The sequence below is a fragment of the Elephas maximus genome, chromosome 9 (genome assembly GCF_024166365.1).
Source record: "Elephas maximus indicus isolate mEleMax1 chromosome 9, mEleMax1 primary haplotype, whole genome shotgun sequence".
NCBI lineage: Eukaryota > Metazoa > Chordata > Mammalia > Proboscidea > Elephantidae > Elephas > Elephas maximus.
The window spans coordinates 22,479,014-22,504,033 of record NC_064827.1 but is presented as its reverse complement, the minus strand read 5'-3'; the positions used below and the strand labels follow the sequence as shown (position 1 = coordinate 22,504,033).

Sequence of the window (25,020 nt, the reverse complement as noted above, 5' to 3'; positions counted from 1 at the left end):
TTCATTTTTTAATATTCAATTGGCAAATGAGGATTAGGACAGTAAATACAGTAAAAGGCAGTAGAGAGTGAATGGGCTTTGGATTAAGAGGAATCTCAGTTGGACCTTGAGGAATTAGATGGAATAGAGCATGTGGTTTGGGGTCTTGCCTGCGAAGGAAGACATTAAGCATTGGCAAGGTGGCAGTTAAAAATAGAGGATGTTAATTGGCCTTCTCAGTCTCACCAAGATGTGTCTAGGTTTAGAATTGGTAAGGTATTTTTTTTTTTTTAAAGAGAAATCATGTATCTCCAATTGAAAACCAATATTCTTGATGACTTGAAATTCTCAGTCTGTTTTCAAAAGATTATTTGTTAACAGATGAAATTAAATTATAAAGTACAAAAATGTGAAATAACATCTTTAATGAAGATAAATTTTACTTCTATTCCTTTCATCTGGGAACTGAGTCGAAGAAACCAAGGTGGGAAAATGAAGAAGACGAAAAGAAACCAAGCAAACAAACAAAGCTCCAAAACCCTTCATTATAGTCTGCTAAGGATAGTGTATCAGGCTTGTATCATTTATAAACATTTTAAGATAGAGTAAAATATCTGTACTGTGTATCTGAAGATAAATTTAAAAAATCTATAGAATATCTTTAGAAATGATTCTTTCCCAGCTTCTGTAGGTGAATGCAAGATATCTAAGGAACAACAGAAATGGCGGTTGGGCTGAGACACAAACAAAATTGTAATTGATGAGGATAACCACACAGGAAAGAAAGAAAGATGTCAATACAGAAAACACTGATCTTAATTTGGGCTGTTGAAATTTCAGTCTCAGAAGGATGTAGTTTTAAGAGGTAATACCCATATCCCAAGGAGAATAAAATGTAGGAGGGAGACAGGCAGGGACAAAATGTGGAGGAGCAATAAAATGCGGAGGAGCAATACTTACTAGGTTTTTTTTTTTTTTTTTTGACCTGCAATGCCTGAAACATTGCTTCAATCAGCATTTTGCTCTGGCAATAGCATCTAGTCTGGAAGTGTTTGCTTTTCTCAGTTCATTATAAATAGCCAAAGTAACTTTTTTGGACAATCAAATTTTCCCTTTCTTGGCCCACTTCCAATTCCAGATGATTCAGCAACACCAGTGTTGATAGAACACTGTCTCAGAGTACCTAGTAGAATGCAAAGTACAGACTGGCCAAGCACAATAAATATTGATGGTGGCGGCATGAGACCGTGATAAATTCCCCTTTCTACTTCCTCTCTTGTTAGCTTTTCTCTGTCCTCATTTCAAGCTACCTCTCTCTCCCATCCCAGCTGAATACCCATGGCCATTCAGTTGTCTTCCTTCCTCACTTCAACAGGCTGCTATTCTTTACATTTTTATTTACAGTTTGATTTAGAAGTATATTTTAAAGATTTATTTGCACAGCACATCAAGTTTTAAATAAAACATGCAGTGAAATTCTAAGTTGTATTTCTAATATTCAAGTTATATGACTAATTCATTAGATTTGTCACTGATAAATGAATTATACAACTAACTTTTCAAGCCATACACTGATTTGAAGCCATGTTTTAATCTTTGAAGGTAAATCTCTATTAATAATAGCGGTTTGTTTATAAGAACTGAGTGATCATGCTAGACTGTAGTTTTCCTGTGCCAGATCATGTTCTGTGCTCCAATGCCAGATTCAAACATGACAGGACAAATCTAGATATATATTTCCAGAAGTTGTTTTGCTTCTGTCATTCATTCATTCCTTCATTTATTAATCCATTCAACATTGGGTGCCCACTGTGTGCCATGCTAGGCACAGGGCTCATGATGGTACAGAAAACACTCGTGGTCTCTGTTGCTACATAGGTTGCTTATAGTAAGGTAGGAAAGACAGCACTGGCAATGGGCCTATCTCTATCCTAGTCCCCATGCTTTAGAGGGTCACACTCAGGTTCTCCTTTGGCTCTGTCCCTCCTCACAGGGTAAAGAGACTACTGTGCCAAGTGTATGAAGCCATGTTGCTAATGTATACTGTAAGATCATGCTCCAAATACCTGGTACACCACTATTCTCTGCCCAGATGGACCCACTTAGGCTTCCAGTGTCTGTTTGAGACTCTTTCCTAGATCAGTCCTCTGAAGATCTATCCTCTGAGTCAATACTATTCACAATCCTAGCCTGAGGGGGGCCCCGGATCATAGATCTACACTGGAGGTCCCTTGCAATGCCAGAAAGATTAGGGGGTAGAAAAGGAATACCTGGGGTCTCCATTTGTTTTCTGGCCCTAAAGCCTACAAATAGTGGATAATAAATGATAGAAGGTATAAATAGATGCAAAAGCAACAAAATAATAATAATTAAAGACTGATGTTATGTGAAGATAATTTGTGGTAGCTCAGTGCTCATCCCTAGGGATGACTAGAAGCCTGACACTGACCTTTGGCCAAGACAGCAATGAAATGTACTAGCTAGTGATTTATGATGTGCTGTCCGAAGTTCAAGACACCCCTGGAGGCACTTGGTGCCAGCCTGTCTACATAGTTTTTAAAATTGTTTAGATTGATAGTTTGCACTTGACTTTAGCTATGTGACCAGAAAGTAGTAAAAGACCCCTAAATGAACTTGTGCCTTGGTTCCGCTGAGACCAAGGTATCCTGTATGTATCATGGTGGCTCAAAGTCTAAAGATGAAGAGCATTATGAGTGACTGAGGTTGGACCCTAGAAACTGTGCTTTGAAGTCTCAAACTTCTCTGCTGTTTGTCTATGCTTTCGTTATTTGGTCTACCACATCCTTTACTTTTACTGAAGCTTTGTGTTAGTAGAACCTCTAAAGTCTTTGTGAATTATTTTAATTATCCAGCTCTGTATAATTGGTGCAGATGTAAATGCTATCAAGAACACAAAGAATGAGTTGGAACAGAATAATGGGGGAGATAAACACTGCTTTAGTTTGGCTGGTCATGTAAGGAGATAGTATTTAATCTGAGACTTGAAGGGTACAATTGAACTGGGTCTATGTAGAGTCCATGAAGAGTGTTCCAAGCAGAGGGAAAAACAATTGCAAATATGGAGGCCTTCTCTAAGTTAGAATATTGTTTTCACTTGTTTTGAGGTGGAACGTAGGCTGACGCCACAAGTTGACTTTTCACAAAATGGGCTCCAGCATATCTTTTTGTACTTCATATGTTATTATCTGTAGTCTAGAGAAGGCACACTTAGTTGCCATCTAGACCATGTGAAAGGAGAACCGTTCGCAGCCTCACATGTCAGCTCCTTGTAGAAGTAATCAGAGGCAATGTTAGGTGAAACAAGAAGCCACCTAAGCAGGTCTTAGGTTCTAAAAAGAGAGCACAGAAATATCTCTCACATGGGCTCATTTTTTAAAGGGTCATTTGAAATTCTTATACGAGACAGTGCCTCTCTCTAACACTGAAGATATTTTATTAGATCACATCTTGTCTTTCCCTGAGAAGATTTTGTTAAAGTCTGCTGTAAATAATTCCTAGCCTTATAAAACATTCAGATGTGATTTAAGGATGTGACAGGGCATTCTAGAAGTATGCTAAATGTTACAGTTATAGACCTTATAGTATAAAAAATATATGTGCTTTTTAGCATTCAAGGACTTTCTTAAGGGAACTATAAGTATACAAAAACGTCTTAAAAATGGCTCTATTTAGATGCACTTCTGAACACGTGCTATGTAGATTTTCCTCTTCCTAAACTTTTTGTCCTGAATACACAGCTCTAACAATAAAAATAAGTAACATTTTGTTACTTAGAAAAATATAATAAGAGTTTGACTTGACCTTTTAGGTCCTGAATAGAGAGCACAAGGGCTTCTTTTGTGTGGTAAGCCACAGTGACCAATCTCACCTTATAGACTTTATAAATTCTGTGATGAAACTTGTAAAATATGTGTAAACACACCCTCAAACAGACACACACACACATGCTCCAGAACAGTGGAGAACAGTATGAACTTGGTAAATATACCAAGTATGTAAGTTTTACCCACAACCACCCCATTTGAGGAAGGGTAAACAAACAAACAAACAAAACTTTATATTTAAATAAATGTTCTTGTTTGATTGATAATTGGTATCACTTGATTCCAGTTTGCTCTGGGCTATGAAGGCCATTTAATGCGTAATTCACCTTTACCTTCAGAAATTATAAGGAGCCCTGGTAGCACAGTGGTTAAGAGCTCAGCTGCTAACCAAAAGGTAGGCAGTTGGAATCCACCAGCCGCTTCTTGGAAAAGCTGTGGAGGAAGTCCTATGCTTTCCTATAGGGTCGCTATGAGTCAGAATCGACTTGGCTGCAACGGGTTTGGTTTTCAGGAATTATAGAAAACCAATCTCGAAGGACTTGAGCCTCCCTCCTCTTTTGGTGTCTTCCTCTCTTATCTTGCCTGGCAGCCTTAGCAGAAGCTCTAGACCCTGAGACACGCACATATCAATGTTTGCACCTGTGCGATGAACTATGCAAGGTTCACTGTCTTGGCTAGAAGGCATTGGAGATCCAGTGACAGTTATATGATGGATTTTACTACCTTTAGTTGGTCTTTCTGGAAACTCATTTTATTCTGTGGCTGGTGAGGCCTACTGGGCAAATTTGGTTGGTTTGCTTTATTTTTCATTTGGTCATTTTATTTCCATTCTTTTATTCCAATTCAGTATTCCTGCGGAGAAGATCACTGTCCTATGGAGTTTTGAAATTCCATGAGTTTTGTTCATGTTTCTAAGAGTGAGGGTACTGTAGCTTTTTAGAGTATCTATATGTTTTCTCCAAGCCCAGGTCTGAAGTTAAGGGGTTAGGCTATATTGCTTATACCTAGTGTATCATAGGAGCCCTGCTGGCTCTAGTGATTAAGCGTTCGACTATTAATCAAAAGGTCTGCAGTTGGAATCCACTAGCTACTCCTTGGAAAACCTACAGGGTAGCTCTACTCTGTCCTATATGGTAACTTTGAGTTGGAACCAACTAGATGGCAACTTGGAAATCCTGGTGGCGTGGTGGTTAAGTGCTACAGCTGCTAACCAAAGGGTCGGCAGTTTGAATCTGCCACATGCTCCTTGGAAACTCTATGGGGCAGTTCTACTCTGTCCTATAGGGTCACTATGAGTCAGAATTGACTCGATGGCATTGGGTGGGTTAGATGGCAGCTTGGTTAGTGTCTCATTAAAGAGGATCTGTCAAAATTACAACACAAAGGTGTTTATCATTTTTCCTTCGCATTTAAGCTTTGTTTAAAAAACAAAAAAAGCTTTCTGTTTAGACTTCAAAAATTAAAGAAGAGGAATGAAACCTATTAACTAGCTTTCCAATTTATTTTTTTTGAGGTGAGTTCTCACAAGTTACATAATTTGACTACATTGCTTGATGGTTTTTCTCTTTATTTCCTCCCCTAGTAGCATGATTAGCATTATATTAAGAATTATTAATTACATGTTACCTAAAATTAATAACAAATCAGATTTGCTGATTTGATTTCTCTGTACTTAGACTAAGGAGCCCTGGTGGAACAGAGTGCTCGGCTGCTAACCTAAATTTCAGTGGTTTGAACCCACCAGACGCTCTGCAGAAAAAAGAGGTGGCAGTCTGCTTCCATAAAGATTACATCCTTGGGGCAGTTCTAGCTTGTTCTATAAGGCCACTATGAGTCAGAATCAACTAGATGGCAATGGGTTTGATTTGTTTTGTTTTTTTGGCACTTCGGTGGTGATACGGAGCATAGTACTGAGAACCAGGTCTTTGAATAGATTAGTTTCAGGTCAAACCTCTGCTGAGAATTTGCGTTTCTACCCTAGACATACTGAATCAGAATCTACAGCTTAACAAGATCTCCAGGTGATTCTTATCTGTAATAAATTTTGAGAACCACTGCTCTACTAGTGGTTCTTAGAACTAGTCCCCAACTAGTATCATGGCCAACATTAGCATTAGCATCGCCTGGGGACTTGTTAGAAATGCAAATTCTCAGCAGGGGTTTAAACCTGACTGAACCAGTTCAAAGCATTGCTCAGAACACTCAGTCATGGAACGAGGAAAGATAACGTGTGTTCATTGCTGCCTTGAATTTTCAATGCATGTTCAGTGGAGATTTTACAAGTTCACAAAAATCAACATTTTTGGAATTCCATCGTTTCCTCTTTTAGCTCACAAAATATCGCAATACAGGGTTCCTGGGTGACTTCTTAAATGGCCCATGCCTGTTCCAGTTTAGGGATATGGCTAAAGGTATTTTTTGAATTTCCCACATATTCTAGCTGCTTCCCACAGATAGCAATGACTGTATTTTTTCCTTCTTCAAATACGTATTTTTTTTTAATTCCCAAGTATCTATTCTTGCAAATTAAAGGAAAGAAAAGGTAACAGTTTTGTAAAATACGAATTCGAGAATGTGGGGAAAGGAAGAGAATGGGAGATAGAGAAATGTAAGAGAAAGGAAAGTGGGCAAGAACACCAAGGAGATGTCAGTTTCTGTAACTATGATGAATGAAATACATGTTGCAAGAAATTTTGCCGAGATTAATTCTTTTGGGGGGGGTATCAAATTACCTTATTTGAAGGAATAGTACAAACGAAAGAACTGAAGTGGATGTTTTGGTAAAATTTATAGAAAAAGGTAAAGGTAAACCCAACATGCACACGCTGTCTTGGTGACCATGGAAGTCACCCCTGTGGCTGTGGGGCAGCCAGGCTAAAGTTTAGCTCTCTCCATCACTCTCTCCCAGGGTGTGCTTGTCAAAGAGATTCTCTGCCAGGCCAGATTCCGGGGCTCCCATCTTTTGCAAGTTGGCTACTTAGTCACCCAATTCTTTGATGGATCTCACCTGCTCATTTAGGTAATGCGTCGCAATGAAGTCACACAAATGGGGGTGGTTCTTGTCAGTGACCAGTTTGTGCAGTTCCAGTAGTGACTGATTCACGTTTTTTCCCAAGTGTAACGCATACTTCATTGCCTTCAGCCTGCTCTCCCAATCATCATGGTCTGGTTTCTTGATATCCTGAAGGAAGATTTGGCCACCTTGTTGGTTCTGCAGCTTCATCAGCCTCTCAGCATGTTCCCTCTCCTCATGAGATTGGTGAAGAAAATACCTGGCAAAATTCTTCAGAGCCACATCATTGCGGTCGAAGTAGTAAGACACGGACATGTAGACGTAGGAGGTGTAGCGCTCCAGGTTGATCTGGCCGTTGACGGCGGCCTCCGAGTCCTGACGGTAGTTCTGGCGCACCTGTGAGGGGGACGCAGTCATGATGGCGGCGGATGAGTAAAGGCCGCAGAGCCTGCGAGACGCTGGAGCGGCGAGGCCTTGGGGTGTCTGAGGCAGCTGCTGTGAGGAGGGGGTGGAAAGCCGGCTAGGAGCGCCGGGTTCCGTTCAAGCACTGTTGAAGCAGGAGATCGCGGCGACTCTGCGAGGAAGGTCTCCTGAGATTAATTCTTGAGTAGCTTCTACACAGGCTCATCTGAAGAATGACACTGTGGGAGTCTGAATAGCACGGTGGTAAAGACCACAGACTCTGGAGCTGGAGCACCTGACTTCACGTCCCTGCGCTACCATTTAGCAATGATGCAATCTTGTGTCTCAGTTTTCACAACTAGAAAATGGGAACACTATTAGTACACATCTCATAGGGCTATTGTGAGAATTAGGTGTGTTGATACATGTAAAGTAGTTGGGAGAGAGCCTGACCATGCTGGCTATTATTGCAGGAGCTTTGGTTGAAATCTTGAGCTGCTATCTTTTATTTTGAATGGAGTATTACTCCCCTGCTATGTCTGTCTTCTGTGTATTTCAGTGATCTCTCTGATCCTCACTGAAATGCACATTGTGGCTTGCATCGTAATTCTTAAAGACATAGTATATGGTGTAAGTTTAAAGGAGGAAAATCAATTCATCTCTTGAGTTTCCTTCCATTTTTGTCCATTTCTAAATATAAAGAAACATTAGCGTTTGGACAATATTCTGCTTCCATTGCCATAAATTGGGATTCATTCTGTGTTTTTTTTTTTTTTTTTTTTCTTTATACTGGTTTAGCTTTTAAGAGGGGTTTGGTTTTTTTGTTTGTTTATTGGTTGGTTAATTTTGGTTCATATCAAGGAAACCAGATTATAACTCTGGGCCATCTTTGGATTGCTAATATTTTATTATTTTGTTTTTACAAACCACTTTTTTGTTCATTAAAAATCTTACTAATTTCGTATTTATTCCAAAATACATTTTCATATGTTAGGGATAAAATCCTATTTCAAATGCATACTTTTTTTTTTAGATTAATACTGATTTATGGTGTGTGTGTGTGTGTGTGTATACACATATATACATGCATATAAACTTCATAGTGTGAATCGACTCTATGGCACTGGGTTTTCTGGGAGTTGGAGTGTTTTTTTAATCTGTATATACAATTTAACACAATGTTTGCTATTTCACATATGTTTGGTTTTAATATAGTTCATTTCATCATTTTAATGAAAAAATTAATTTGTGAATACTATTTAGTAGTGATTTTTTACACTTATCTTAAAAAACAGCATATTCTTTTTTAGGAGAAACAACAAAAATATTTGTACTTTTGTAATCATATCCAGGTATCTTGAGGTTTGAGTTATGGGACGATAATTCACACCCTGTAGATCTGACGACACTCAGCCTGAGGCCTCCCTCCCAACAATGCATAAAGTATTTGGCCCATAACTTATATTCTGCTGAGTCTTATTGCTTTGTTTCTCAATATTTTTTGGATTGGCCTCCAGTCACCGGAAACATTTTAGAGTCCAAAGAAACTTTCCTGTCTGACATTATTCCCCTCTTTGAATCTGCTTTGGCATGATTACATACTGTTCACCAGGAAATTTAGGTAGTATGGACAGCAAAAGGAAGAATGGCTTTAGCAAACAGAAAATTTTGTCACAAATAGCTCTCTTCTCTCTTCTTAGAGCAGGCAGTGGTAGCAGTAGATAATGAGAAGTAAATTTAGTGAAAAGGGGGAGATGAAAGTAGCCCTTCTAATCAAATTCTGTCGTAATTTCTCAGGTGTCTGGAATTTATGACACACCGTTCAGCAAATCTCCAATGATACATTTCCGTAACAGGGGTTATAAATCCATTGGCAGTTTCATTAATCAGACAAAGAGCTGTGCAGTTATTGAAATAACTCCTCAAATAATTGCCAACTTGCCATGCAGGAGCATCACTCCTGAAAGTAGTGCTTCAACAATTGATGACATGGCCCCAGTAAATTAGCATTTGTGGCATTGGAAAATCACTGTTGGGCATACCGTGTTTCTGAGGAAGCAATTCCTGGAATTGTTTCTCCTCAGAAGCGAGATTTGAAAAGTGTGATGATCAATACTTTGCTCATTTTACACGTGAGGAGAAATGTGCAGATATTACATCCAGTCCTCTCTCCATCGTGATTCCTATTTTACCTATCAAGCTATTTAAAAAATTAAAATTGCTGTCCATTTAATTCCTTGGATATTTATTGAGTACCTTTTTGAGTATGTGGACTCAGGGCTGCTAAGAGGTTGAGGAAATACGTAAAATGATTAAGGTATGGCACCCCCTCCTCAAACTACTTTGAAGTTGATGCACTACTTTGGAATAAACGTTATTACAGGGTTTGTTAAAATTGCTAGAAAAGCACAGAGGAAAGTGAAAGGAAGCCTGAGTATGACAATGGTAGGGGATCAGGAAAGCCTCCCCAAAGGAGTGAACACTTATGTCAAATCTTAAACGATTTGATAAGGAGGAGTTTTCACAGATAGAAAAAAGAGTGTTAAGTAGTGGGAAGAGGATTGGCATGGGAGTCAGAACATTTGTGTTGTATAACTTTATATATACATACATACGCACACACACACAAATATATATCATTTCTTTGTTGTTGTTTTCTTTATATTGCTATATAATGGTTCTGTTTCTCTGGAGAACCTGACTCATACAGTTTATGAATTTTGTTTTTCTCATTTACAAAATAAAAACAATACCTTTCTATTCTGTGTTGTGTTCCTAGATTAAAATAAAATGGTGTGTAATGAATTGTGTTCCCTAAAAATATGTATCAACTTGGTTAGGCTACGTGTCGTTGTCCTCCATTTTGTGATTTTCCTATGTATTATAAATCATAATCTCTGCCTGTGGTTAAAGAGGATTAGGGTGGGATGTAACACCCTTGTTCAGGCCACATCCCTGATCCGATGTAAAAGGATTTTCCCTGGGGTATGGCCTGCACCACCTTTTATCTCTCAAGAGATAAAAGGAAAGAGAAGCAAGCAGAAAGCTGGAGACCTCATACCACCAAGAAAGCAGCAACAGGAGCGGAGCGCATCCTTTGGACCCAGGTTCCTGCGCCTGAGAAGTTCCTTGACCATGGAAAGATTGAGGACAAGGACCTCCTTCCAGAGCCGACAGAGAGAGAAAGTCTTTCCCTGGAACTGACGCCTTAAATGTGGACTTTTAGCCTACTTTATTGTGAGGAAATAAATTTCTTTGTTAAAGCCGTCCACTTGTGGTATTTCTGTTATGGCAGCACTAGATAACTAAGACAGGTTCAAACATGAACGTTTTGTAGGGGAGGAAAATAAAAAAATATACATTTATTGTTACTTTTATTGATTATTATATCTTGGAAAACCACAAAGATTTGACATACTTTCATTAATTATGGGTGTGACACATGATAAAATATATTTGTTCATTTATTTATCTCAGTATGTTCTTTTTGAAAAAATCATATATACAGTCTTAGCTCGTGATACAGAATTGCAAAGAACCACAATTATACCCAATGAGCTAAAGACAATAGTAAAATAAAATGAGTAAATGTCAAACTACTTTATAAAACTTAGCACTGTCATCTCTTCTTTTCAATCTGTCTCTTAAAATTCATATAATTCCCTTAATACTTTGAGTCCAATGGTTGAAATAAAAATTAGATAAAGACCGCATTATCCTGTAACTCCTTCTAGCACGGATTATGTGATCCGGGACGTTGTGTCTTTTGAATATATGTTAAGGCTAAAGCATATTGGTGAAGTAATCTATAGCCTCTCTGTATTACATAGATTAAGGTAGTCTTTTGATTATCCCTTAGTTCTGAGTACCAAATTCTTTTTCATGTACTTATAAAATTTATATCTGTTATTATACATACAAAATTGTCGGGCAACAAATATACAAAATTATCAGCATTTTTTATGACATGGATACTTCTCCAAGTGTGGTTCCACATTATACCATGCCTTGTTAGTATAAGCTCAGGCAGTACAACTTTACTCAAATATTGGATTTTGGGAGCTGAGCCCTTGAAAATGAGAAGTCATATACACCAAAATAAGGTAGAATATTGAAACAAAGTATTTTCTTTATCAAGAAAGCTGCTTGAGAAATCAGTGTTGACATCCATAGATTCTTGAACTAGAAATTATTAATAATAGTTTAACAATTTTATATTTATTTTAATGATTAATTAGTATCTGTTTTACTAAAATCTATGAGTATCTAGACAATGTTCACTTTGCCATTGTATTTAGTGACTTTAGCTGTGCCTGGCACATTGTAGTTGATTAATATATTTGGGTTGAATAAATGTATTAATTAAGGGATTATGTTAAAATTATACCAGATATGAGTAACTTTGTCAATTTAATTATTCTATAGGGTGGAAAAAAAACTATTAGCATCCCTTGTTTTTATGGAAACCCTGGTGGCGTAGTGGTTAAGAGCTATGGCTGCTATCCAAAAGTTCAGCAGTTTGAATCCGCCAGGCGCTCCTTGGAAACTCTATGGGGCAGTTCTACTCTGTCCTGTAGGGTCACTATGAGTCAGAATTGACTCGACAGCTGGGGGTTTGGTTTTTTGTTTGTTTTCATTAAAAAAACCCATTGCCATCGAGTAGATTCTGACTCATAGAGACCCTATAGGACAGAGTAGAACTGCCCCATAGGGTTTCCAAGGAGTGCTTGGAGACCACCCCCGTCTCTTCCTTTGTAGGGATTATTTTATTGAGGGATAAAGATATAAGGGGGAGGGGGAGAGCTTACACTCAAGAAGGGAAGAGACAGGGAGTGGTGACATTCCTTAATAAGATGGTCCCTACATAGTTAAACTTTAAGCCAAAGAAATGATCTTTATAGGGGTCTTTGATAAAGTCCTTAACTTGATAAAGTCCCTAACTTGATAAGATCCCTAAGTTGGTAATTAAACCTTAAGCCAAAGAAATAGTTTTCATAGGGGTCCTGTCCTGGCTTTTAAATGTTAACAGAGACAGATAAGAGACAAAAAGTGTATAAAACCCTAAAAAAACAACTATCAGAGCACTTAGATTCTTTCTCTACCTGAGTAGCCCACTCGACGCTTCCTTGTCAAGTGTGCTTTTACTACTAACCCTCTGCTTGCTAATAAACCTCTGCTCACTTGGCATTATTTGTCTCAGCGTTTGAATTCTTTCCTCCACCAAAGATAAGAACTGAGGCCATTCTTCGATAATAGGTACACTTAAAAACCTGAAATACTTATTTTGCCTTTTTTTTTTTTAGTTTTCCATTTGTTCTCATGGAGAACTCAATATTTATAAATTAAAAAAAATTTATAAATTAAAAAATTACTAGTTAATAAATTAGCTGATGCATCTTGTCAAACTTAATATTGAAGGAAATTAGGAACATAGTGTGTCTTAGTCATCTAGTACTGCTATAACACAAATATCACAAGTGGAAGGGTTTTTAGCAAAGAGAAGTTTATTTCCCCACAGTAAAGTAGGCTAAAAGTCCAAATTTGGGGCGTCAGCTCCAAGGGAAGGTTTTCTCTCTCTATTGGCCTTCTCCCTGATGTTACCTGGACTAGGAACTTCTCTGTGCAGGGACCCCAGGTCCAAAAGATGTACTCTGCTCCTGTCACTGCTTTCTTGGTGATATGAGGTCCCCACGTCTCTCTACTGGATTCTCTCTCTTATATCTCAAAAGAGATTGCTTCAAAACACAATCCAATCTTTTAGGTTGAGGCTTGCCTCACTAACACAACTGCCACCCGTCCCCCCCGCCCATTAACATCATAGAGGCAGGATTTACAACAGAGAGGAAAGTCACATAATACTGGAATCATGGCACAGCCCAACTGATACGCACATTTTTGGGGGGACAAATTTAATCTGTAACAGGGTATAAGTTATTATTTGGTAATCACTTCACTAAAATGCTGATAATAACTTTACTTTTTCCATCACTGTCAAACTACTGAAAAAGATGAACTTACAAGAAAAATGTGTTCCTTAAACAGAATCACCTTTAGGATTGATTGACAGCAAGGTATTGAGAGAAGTAGGGAATGTTATTGTTTTCTGTTTGTTCAGCTCCATTTAATGACTGCTCTGCATATTTGAAAACTGCATTTTTTCTTATATTAACTTATCTAGTTTAGCAGCATATTTTAAATAACAAAACATTGTGACTTTTTATTCCCTGAAAGTGTTTAGACACATTCAATTTTCATCAATATTTCCTTCACTCTGGAAAAGCTGAAAACGGGAAAGATGTGAGTAAAAAAAAAAATTATAGTATCATGACCAAATAATAATATCTATACTGAGCTGTGGTGTTTCAGTGGTTAGGAGCTATGGCTGCTAAGGAAAAGGTTGGCAGTTCAAATCCACCAGCCACTCCTTGGAAACCATATGGGGGAGTTCTACTCTGTCATATAGGGTTCCTATGAGTTGGAATCAACTCTATGGAAACCTAATCTGCCATAGAAATCTAAAGAAGTGGGTCATGTACCAGTTATGTTAAGCCATTCATTAGACAGGCAAATGCAATATAAAATGCTTCAATTTTTTTTTTTTTCAGGGAAATAGGCATTTTATCATCTTAGAGAGAAGAATCAATCATTTTGCTTACCCCTTGCCTAGATTGAAATCATTTGTTGCTGTTGTGAGGTGCCATCAAGTCAGTTCTGACTTGCAGCTACCCTATGTATGACGGAACGAAACACTGCCCAGTCCTGTGCTACCTTCACAATCATTGTTATGCTTGAACCCATTGTTGCAGCCACTGTGTCAATCCATCTCACTGAGGGTCTTCCTCTGTTTCCCTGACCTTCTCCACCCTCTCCTTTACCAAGCATGATGTCCTACTCCAGGGACTGATCCCTTCTGATAACATGTTCAAAGTATGTGAGATGAAGTCTCGTCATTCTTGCTCCTAATGAACATTCTGTTTGTACTTCTTCCAAGACAGATTTGTTTGTTCTTCTGGTGGTCCATGGTATATTCAATATTCTTCACCAACACCATAATTCAAAGGCATCAATTCTTCTTTGATCTTCCTGATTCATCGTCCAGCTTTCACATGCACATGGGGCGATTGAAAATACCATGGCTTAGGTCCAAAACCAAAACCAAACCCAGTGCCTTCGAGTCGATTCCATATAGTCATACGGAATAGGACCCTATAGTCACCCTATAGGACAAAGTAGAACTGCCCCATAGAGTTTCCAAGGAACACCTGGCAGATTCAAACTGCTGACCCTTTGGTTAGCAGCTGTAGCACTTAACCACTACACCACCAGGGTTTCCGTGGCTTAGGTCAGGTGCATCTTATTCCTCAAAGTAACATCTTTGCTTTTTAACACTTTCAAGAGGTCTTTTACAGCAGATTTGCACAATGCAATGTATCCTTTGATTTCTTGACTGCTGCATCCGTGGGCCTTGATTGTGAACCCAAGTAAAAATGAAACTGTTTACAACTTCAATCTTTTCTCCGTTTATCATGACATTGCTTATTTGTCCAGTTGTGATGATTTTTGTTTCCTTTGTGTTGAGGTGTAATCCACACTGAAGGCTGTGGTCTTTGATCTTCATCATTAAGTGCTTTAAGTCCTCTTCACTTTGAGCAAGCAAGGTTGTGTCATCTGCAAAATGCAGGTTGTTAATGAGTCTTCCTCCAATCCTGATGCTGTGTTCTTCTTCATATAGTCCAGCTTCTTGGATTATTCCCTCAACATATAGATCGAATACGTATGGTGAAAGGATATAACCCTAATGCACATCTTTCCTGACTTTAAACCATGCATTATCCCCTTGTTCTGTTTGAATGACTGCCTGTTGGTCTTAGTACAGGTTCCTCATAAGCACAGGGGAGTTACCTGGAATTCCCATTCTTTGCAGTGTTATCCATAATTTATTTTGTTCACACAGTTGAATTCCTTTGCGTAGTCAGGAAAACACAGGTAAACATCTTTCTTGAATTCTCTGCTTTCAGCCATGATCTGTATGACATTAGCAATGATATCCCTTGTTCTATGTTCTTTTCTGAATCCGGCTTGAATTTCTGGCAGTTCTGTGTTGATGTACTGTTGCAAGCACTTTTGAATGATTTTCAGCAAAATTTTATTTGCTTGTGGTATTAATGAAATTCTGTGATAATTTCCACATTCTGGTAGTTCACCTTTCTTTGGAATGTTTACAACATGGGTCTCTTCCAGTTAGTTGGTGAGGTAGCTGTCTTCCAAATTTCTTGGCATAGGTAAGTGAGCACTTCCAACGCTGCATTCGTTTGTTGAAACATCTCAAGGATTGAAATCATATGGCCTATGAATTAATGAATGTATGTTTTATTACCATTTGTTAAAAGCTAATTTTACAAAAATTGTAAAAGAGCCTTGTGATACACTCACCAGGATGGGAATTCCACAAAGGGCGCCAACCACTCCATCGGGGCTGCATTCATTCAATCAGAGCCTGACCGCCTAAGTCCAACCCACAGCATTAGCACATGGAAAGCAGCTTCTGTTACTTACAAAAAGAAGCACATAGCACACCAAACACACGTGAATCTGTTTTGGAGCTAGTCCTCCTAGGCTGGAAAAAGGCTGTGTAGGTGAAAACGACTACTCTTCTATGTGTTCACCACATTGTACTGTAGGCAAGGGACTCAAAGGGTCTTCCTTCAGCTGATCCCACATGGGTAGGTAGCCCAGTTAGGTGGACTAGGAATCTCTGCTACCTGACCTCCTACCTTGCACCCTAGTCAAGGGACCTGGAAAATTCCTCCCCCAGCCATTTTTATACTCTAAAGCCTATGGGATTTGCTACTTGGAGTGTAATGTAGATTTTCCACCTGACACTGAGCAGAGGTTTGGTCAGTCTTTTGTGAGGAAAACCCAGAACAGTATCACTTTAAGCCGGCTGACAAACATCAGGCTTCAGGGGGTGGGTGGGGGTAGGGGTAGTCCTCCCCGCAAGCCTCATGTCCCCCACCCAACTCATTTGCACATGATTAAGTATTACCTGGCTGTTTTAAAAAACAAAAGTTACCTTGATTGCCCTAGAATCCCAAGGGCTATTTTGAGAAACCAGACAAAAGGCCAAATTGAGTTCTTTGTCCAACGATCCTACTTATAATACCTGGAAAAAGAAAAAAGCTGCTTTAGAAAGTGTTGAACCTACTTTACTTTGTAAAAGTAGCTCAGTAAATGCATGAAACCAAATATTTTGTAACCATTTGTTTAGGACAGGATGGCATCACAAATGCATGCGATCTGTTTACCTTGTAAACACCAGCCCAGGCCAGCTCTCCTTGGCTCCATCTGCGGTTAACATGGAGGCCCCTACCCTCTAAAGGTTGCCCAGGACCTAGGGCTTTGAAAACATACAGCTTTCTGCTGCAAAACTGACATTTCACGTAACTTTACTGATTCATCAGCCAAGCTTTGCTCATCTCAAGGGCTCATACCTTGAAACGATTATAAACCTGTAATTTTTTCCAAAAGGACAGTAAACCTCCTTAGGATAACGTGATTATGAAGATTCCATTTTCAACAGTCTGTGGTAGAAACCAGGATGTTAAACTTGACATTGTTTGGATTTGTTGTGACTAAAACGAACATGAAAATTTTTTTGATGTTTTAAGTTAACATTGTCTTTCCCCATGAAACACAGTGTTTGCTTTAGCAATAAGACATCATACTGCATTTCGAAAACAAGAGAGAAAGAAACCTTTTTATTCAGTGCCTTTTTTTATGCCACCGAAAGTGAAGACTACCATTCTACTGCAATGTTCTTCTTTTAAAGTGCTATCCCCCTTTGACTCGTGTGCAAAAGATAGCAGATGCTTCGGGTGTTTGGAGCACACCTGGTTTTTATGCAAAGAAAATGTGTAATTTGGACTATCAAGTGAATAATTAATGTCAAATTAATTCAAGAAGCATTCTGAAAATCACACGTGAAATTACTGGCTTTCTCTAGGAAATGCTGAAACAAGCATCTTTGTCCTGAGTTTTTATCCCCATCCTAACTAGGAAATTTCACTCAAAGGCAAAGTACTTGTGCTTGATTTCTTCCTTGAAAAGCCGTTGTACATTTTCTCTCTCTCTTTTTCAGAATTTGTTTTGTCAAGTACTATGCATTTAGTGATTTTCAGAAGAGGGCTATTCCTTGTGATAGAACTGCAGGAATTAAAAGAAATGCCCATGTCAGAGCATCTGCCCATGTTTGGAATATTCACGACAATCTCTTATAAGTGTTACTGGGGTCTCAGATCTCGTTCAGTGAGACCATAGAGACATGAAACTGGTGAAAACCAAAAAAAAAAGCTTTATTTGGTTGGCCAAGCAAAGGAGCACACCAGGAGTGACGTCAAGATGGATCCCTGAACAATAGCTGAAATAGCTTCTATTAGGGGAAAAAACTGAGGAAGGGTCCTGGAGGGTAGGATCAAGGTCGTTGATTTGTCTGACCCAAAAAGGCATTCCGGGGCGGTTCTGTCGTCTGTGCTTGCTCAGTCCAAAAGGATAGTCTTTCAAACCAGATCTTAGACTCTAACTCTTTGGTTATGAAAGTCTTCCTCCACCTTTAAAGTTTGGTTCTGTCCAGTGGGAGAGAAGTTCCAGGGTCACCCAGAGGACGGAGTTGATGGTTCTGTGCATGTCAGGTAGGCCAGATTTAGTCTTAACGGGTCCTGTGGCTTTCCACCCCAGCCTCTTGTTTCTCTTACCTCGGGAGGTAAGTTGGCTGATTGCCTAAAAAACATCTGGAGAAACCAGTTAGAAAGGGAGGTGGCTCATGATACTCTACTTACAAGGAAGCTGGGGGTTGGTAATGGTGCCTGGAGGCTCTTGGTCTCATAAGTAAAAGGATTTATCTTGCCTTATGTTTGGTTACTTAGAATCCCAAATCCTGAAGCAGTGCTTAAGTTTAACCTGCTGCTTTCAAGGAATGGGTTGGGCTGGTTGTTGATCAATTAACCTGGTGAGTAGTTCTGTTAAGTAGGTAGACAAATGTCCTGTTTTTAACATAAGTCACATTCAGCTTCGATGCTTCTCTATCCTAGGCTGTTTTGTTCCCCACCTAGGATGATATGACTCATAGAGTCAGAACTGACTTGATGGCAAGGAGTTTGGTTTTTGGTTTAGGACACTGTCTTAGTCATCTAGTGCTGCTATAACAGAAATACTACAAGCAGATGGCTTTAACAAAGAGAAATTTATTCAAGTCCAAATTCAGGGTGTCAGCTGAAGGGGATGACTTTCTCTCTCTGCTGGCTCTGGAGGAAGATTCTTTGCCATAAATCTTCACCTGGTCAAGGAGCTTCTCAGGTGCAGGGACCACAGGTCCCAAAGACTTGCTCTGCTCCTGGTGCTGCTTTCTTCGTGGTATGAGTTCCCCAACTCACTGCTTGCTTCCCTTTCCTTTTTATCTCTTGAGAGATAAAAGGTGGTGCAGGCCGCACCTCAGGGAAATTCTCTTTACAATGGATCAGGAATGTGACCTGGGTGAGGGTGTAACAGTCCCACTCTAATCCTCTTTAACATAAAATCATAATCACAAAATGGAGGATGACCACACAATACTGGGAATCATGGCCTAGCCAAATTGATACACATATTTTTGGGGGACATAGTTCAATCCATGACAAACACGATGAAAGGAGTTCTGGTGGCACAATGGTTACGTAACCAGGCTATTCCAGGTAGGCTTGATGCAGGCATAGAGACATGAAACAGGTGAAAACCAAAGAATCTTTGGTTAACCAAGCAAAGGAGCACACTGGGACTTGCGTCGCTAAGATGACTCCCAGAACAATAGCCCAACGGGTAAGTAAACCAGTTCTGGAGTCTTCAGGAAGGCCTCGAGGTGGAGCCAGCTTACTGATTGGTCTGGTCCAAAAAGGCGTTCCCAGGGCAGTCCAGACTTTCTGTGCTTGCTCAGTCTAAAAATGGGGGGGGGGGGGGGTCCTGAAACTGGAATTTAAGCTTGGACTCTTTGCTTCTGAAAATCTTCCCCCAATCTTGGCCACTAAAGCTTGGTTCCGACTGATGGAAGAAGAGTTCCAGGGTCACCCAGAGGACAGGGTCCATGGTTCTGTGCATGTCAGTGGGCCAGATCTAGTTCTTGCCAGTTTTAGGTGGTCCTGTGACCCCAGTCTCTTGTTTTTCTCAACCTGGCCAGAAACAGGAAGCATACCTAAATAAGGAGATAGCTTAAAGACAGGGAGTTAGTTCCTATATCACAGAAGATGGCAGGCACAGCCCTGTGCCTATTCAAGATGGCGGGCAGACTGCCAGTCTCAGTTAAAAACTATGCTGCTAACTGAAATGTTGGTGGTTCAAATCCACCCAGTGGCTCCATGGGAGGAAGACCTGGTGACCTTCTTTTGTAAAGATTAGAGCCAAGAAAACTCCCTAGGGCAGCTCTACTCTGTCACATAAGGTGGCAACTCTGTCACAGAAGGGAATTGACTCAATGGCACCTAACAAGAAGAACGGGACCACTTGAGAGTTAAGATCTCTTTCAAAGAATTTAAGGAAGAGAATGAGAACAAATGATAAAAAGGTAACGAAGACGTTCTATGGATTTAAAAGTCTACCTTTAAAAAAAAAAAAACAAAAAAACCTACCCCCAAATAAAATGTGACTGGGAGAATTTAATTATATTTTAAGCTTATAAGTAGGCTGTGTGAGGATGAATACCTTATCTAAACTCCTGGCCAAGAGATGTAAATTGTAGACCCTTAATTACAACAAAAATACTTGTGGAATAATATTATACATAATATAGGCATAAAAAATACATACTGTTAAAACAAAAATAATATCAAGCCAATAAAAGAAATTGATTGAAGTTTATTGAATATATGATTTGCAAATTGGGGTAACCTTTTTGACTAGTGTCAAAAATCTTCTGAAGCTGAGAGAACCTCCAAATGGTCTTTATTCAAAAATGTTTTCCATCGATGTAAGAATAGATAGAAATTTCTAAGTACTTGACAAGACATCACTATTACTCTTTAAGTTTCTGATCATATTGTGGATAGCATATGCCATTATTCTTTACCTTCTTTTCATAATTCTTTGTATTTGACTTTTAATAACTGTTACCCATTTGTAATCCCATTTCAGGAGAAACATCAATGATGATAATTGAACACATCAATTTTCTAAGTACTTTGTTATCTTTATTAAACAAGATCAAATAAATGGTTTGAATTTTACCAAATGGATTTAAATGTTCCCCTCACCGTTGTCATTGTCCTCCCTTTCTCTTATTTAAAAATGTCAATTATACGCATAAACATACAAAAAAACAAATCAGATTATTACATACCCACCAGGAAGATTTTATCTTATTGATTGTAGTATTTTACAATATTTATGTCAGATCTTTTCTTCATTTTTTTTTTTTGAGAAATAAAATATGAAGCCTACTTCCTATATTCAATTTCCTTTTTTTCTCAGAAACAACTATTATCTAGAAGGATGTGTGTGTATATATCGTGTCAAATTATGTTGCTGTTGTTACTGAGTGCCATTGAGTTGATTCCGACTCATAGTGACAGAGTAGAACTGCCCCATAGTTTTTCTCAGCCTGTAATCTTTACTGGAGCAGGTCACCAGATCTTTCCCTCCATGAAGTGCCTGGTGGGTACAAACGTCAGCCTTTCAGATAGCAGCTTAACCACGGTGCCACCAAGGCTTCTTGACAGAGTAGAACTGCCCCCATAGGGTTTTCTAGGCTATAATCTTTAAGGCAGCAGATTGCCACGTCTTTTTCTCCCAAGGAGCTGCTGGATGAATTTGAACGTCACCCTGTAGTCTATCAGCCGAGCACTTAACCGTTGTGCTACCAGGGCTCCTCATCAAATTAAGACTGTCTCACAAATAATTTAGATTGTTCTGTGGGTTTCTGAAATGTACACAGATTAGTGATATTGTTTGTATCATATGGCCACTTGCTTTGCTCCCTTATTATAATTCCAATATTTATCCATGATTTATGTGATTGATTCATTCATTTTAGAAGCTATATTATAGCTCACTGTATATTGCCTTATGTACAGTAACAGAACTCATGGGCTCAGAGACTTGGATTGTCTAGCAACTAGCTAAGTGAGACAGGATGAACTTCGACTCCATTTCCTATGGCACCAAAGGCCCTCAACCTTTCCAGGTGCTGGTGACACACCTCTAAATATCTAGTACTTCAAACTTCTGGTCTTCAAACCAAGAATGTATATTCCCCATCAAGCCCCATCCCACCCAAGGGGGCTTCAAGCTGAACCTTGGACCATGTACAAGTGTTCGTTCTTGTAATTCCATCTTTTCTCCTTCTTCACTTCCTTCTCCTTTGCTTTAATTTTATACTTTGTCGTTAACTGCATTAAGCTAATTATACGTTAGATATTGTCCAGCTATATAGTCTTTATCATTCTGAAATTATATTACTTAACATAATCATATCCTTTTGACATAAAGTATACTTTATCTGATATTGATTGTGATATTACCACAATCAATATCAGATAATATTGGTGAGATTATGCTTATATGTATTTTTATCCATTTTTTTCAATCTTTCTGTTTCTTGATATTTTAGAGGCATCTTTGAAAAGCAGTATATGCCTGGATTCTTGTGCTATGCAATCTGAGAATCACTTTCGTATCCATTTATTCTGTTACATTAATGTGGTTACCGATATATTTTAACTTGCTTCTAACATACTGTTACTCTTATTACATAACATTTTTTTTTAATTCTTTGTTCTCAATTTCACATTTTATTGGATTGATCAAGTTTTGTTTAATTTTACCCTTTTATTTTTTTTCTTCTAATAGTGTTGAATTATACCATGCATACTTGAATAAAAAAGCTAAAGCTTATTAATATCATATGACTTCACATGAAAATAATACATGGACGTTTAGATGCTTTAGTATTGGCTTTAAAATTTTAAGTCAATAATTATATCACATCAGCAATTTAAAGATTTTTTCCACTTAATTCTGTCAATTATAGCTAATAAGCAATCTGATCCATATGTCTAGTCTCTCATTTTAATTTCTCTCTGTATTTGGTGCATATGAGGTGATTGAAGAGACCATGGCTTTTGTCAGGTGCACCTTAGTCATCAAAGTGACTTAGCTACCTACATATGTGCAAGGGGGTGCGGGCAGGGTGGGGTGGGATAGAGGAGTTGGGGGGTGTTGTGATTGTTGTAGAGAAAACTCCAACGCTGCTTTAGAATAAAAGAGAGAGGTTTATTAGGATTTCAACGGCAGTCCGCACTGGAAGCAACAAGGCTCCTGAGGACGAAACCACAAGTCGGAATCCCAATAATTACATAAATCCTTTTGTGGGGTGTAGACAAAGGACAGGGCTTGTGCTATTTCAATTGGTGTTTAGTGAGGTAAGGGGGCTAAGAATGAGTTACAGAGGTTAATTACAGAAGTCACAGAGATTACCAATTATAGTCACACGATGACATGTCATAAAACTTTATGCTTAATGAGAGGTATCTCTAAGGGAGCTTACCCGGAACCAGATTTATGATGGACATTTGGCCCCGGGATTCTTCTCAGAATTGCTTGCTTAATCAAAATCTGTTTAAGATACTTGGGGAATTTCAGATAAGGCTAACTCTAAACCCTTCTCCAAAATTTGTTATCACATCTTTGTCATAAATATTTTCTGAGTCCACTATACACAAAATGCACCTATGTCAATATTCTCTTCTCAGAGTGCATTGCTTTTACATCTCACCCTTGGCCCAGAGAAGATATTCTCCTGTGTTTCCATGGAAGCAAAGCTGTTAAGAGTTTAATGATAGAGCTTGTGAGCACTCTGGGTTGACTCAGTTCATTAAATAGGGAACCCTGGGCAGGCAGGTAAAAAGACCACTTTAATTCAGCAAAAACTGGTTTTAATTCAAACATCTAGTCCTTGTCAAAAAAAAAAAAAAAAAACTTTATGTAGTTCTCTCTTACATTACATACTGGATTTCCACATGAGCGTTGGTTTAAAGAAAGAACCCCACAGCTTAAAAAAAAACAACTTGTAAGACCACTACTCTGTCATACTGAACCACCAACAGTTTTTTGGATGTGCCGTATTATTTTCTTTTCTGCAGGTCCTTTTACTCTGTGATTTTCTCTTACTGGAGGATTCCTACACATTTTTTCACTCTCTCATCACCTAGTCACCTAGGTAATTCCCAGTGATTTTTCATATAACTCTCCAGTGGTTATTTATTTTTTTAATCCCAGAATTTACTGAGCTTCTAAGTTAACGTTAACAGCCTCTGTCTGCTATTGTTACTTTTTCAAAACTGAGGCTTAAACCAAAAAACCAAACCCATTGCCGTCAAGTTGATTTTGACTCACAGCGGCTCTATAGGACAGAGTAGGACTGAGCCATAGGATTTCCAAGGACTGACTGGTAGATTTGAACTACTGATCTTTTGGATAGCAGCTGTAGTTCACCATAACTCTTAACCACTGTGCCACCAAGGCTCCACTTTTTCAAAAACATGTATTTATTTATTGCTGCACCTTAAAAAAAAAAAATTTGTTGTTGTTGAGAGTATACACAGCAAAACATACACCAGTCCAACTGTTTCTACATTCTCACCTTCCTTTTCTGAGTTGTTCCTCCCCCATTTACAAACTCACTGTCGCCTAAGCTTCCTATCTAATGTTTTGAGTTGTTTTTGTCACTTTGACCCCGTATAGATCTTAAAAGAGTGCAATGTTCAAGACAAACATTTATTTATTTATTTCTAGTTAAGCTAAACTATTGTTTGGTTTTAAGAAAACTTCAGGGGATATTTTTGGTTTAACCTTTAACGATTATCTCAGGACAACAGCTTCAGGGGTTCATCCAGTCCTCATGGCTCCAGAAAGTCTGGAGTCCATGAGAATTTGAAGTTCTGTTCTAGATTTTCCCCCTTTTGTTCAGAGATTCTTCCATAGAATCTTTGATCAAAATGTTCAGTAATGGTAGCTGGGCACCATACAATTCTCCTGGTCCCATGGCAAAGGCGGCAGTTGCTCATGGAGGGAATTAGCCGCATATTCCATTTCCTCCTCCTATTCCTGACTCTCCTTCTTCCTCTGTTGTTCCAGGTGAATAAAAAAAAAAATATTGTCCCTTGGTTGGCTGCTTACAAGCTAAAAGCACTTATTTTGATTGAATATAATGGTTTACACTCCTTCACTAGATGGCATGTCTTAGGAAGCAGTACTATGCCTATATGCACATGTCTGCCTATCTGCACTGCACATGCAGACAGGCTGTGCCTCCAAGTTCCAGACAGCCATTAAACTGCTAGGAATGAGAGACGTACACCCACTGGGATCAACCTTTCTATGGATGCCATGTTCATCTGTGATTGAGCTGGACACAGGAGACACTTTCACATTGTTGGCAAAGTGAAAGCCATTATTATTTATAGAAAGCAAACATTAAACAATAACAGATTCCCAAAGGAGAACTGCTTACCCTTTTATAAATTATACGTGTCCATTCTTATTTCGCTGGGCAGGTGCACCTTGTTCAGGTCAGATGTGGTGTTCGTGTCCCACTGCCTTCATGCTGCTCTAGGGGACTGCATGGCTCCCGAGGCTTCTGCTCTGCCCCTGTGCCTCGCTGGGCCTTGATGCTGGCTGGAAGACCCCTGCAATGCATCTCTCAAACCTCTGCCACTGAGGTTTTCTTAGCCTCTGTGCTGGCTCCCACCACCCCGTTTAGGC

At 38.9% G+C, this 25,020-nt stretch overlaps 1 protein-coding gene and 1 long non-coding RNA gene across 5 annotated transcripts in view; both read right to left on the bottom strand.

Annotated features, from left to right (window-relative positions):
- Positions 1–517: 517 nt before the first annotated feature.
- LOC126083040 (ferritin heavy chain-like) lies at positions 518–7,941 on the bottom strand. The gene has a single exon (XM_049896357.1). The coding sequence runs from the start codon at positions 7,252–7,254 to the stop codon at positions 6,802–6,804; it is 453 nt and encodes a 150-aa protein (XP_049752314.1). The 5' UTR covers positions 7,255–7,941; the 3' UTR covers positions 518–6,801.
- A 5,090-nt stretch (positions 7,942–13,031) lies between these two features.
- Positions 13,032–25,020, bottom strand: part of LOC126083042 (uncharacterized) — a 69,590-nt gene continuing 57,601 nt past the window's right edge. For 2 of the 4 annotated variants that reach the window (XR_007518699.1, XR_007518700.1), the window contains 2 exons: positions 15,673–16,402; positions 13,032–15,586 (listed from right to left, as the gene is read on the bottom strand). This is a non-coding gene — a long non-coding RNA (uncharacterized LOC126083042). The remainder of the gene's footprint in view (positions 15,587–15,672; positions 16,403–25,020) is intronic. The other 2 variants (XR_007518701.1, XR_007518702.1) reach the window with 2 other exon arrangements.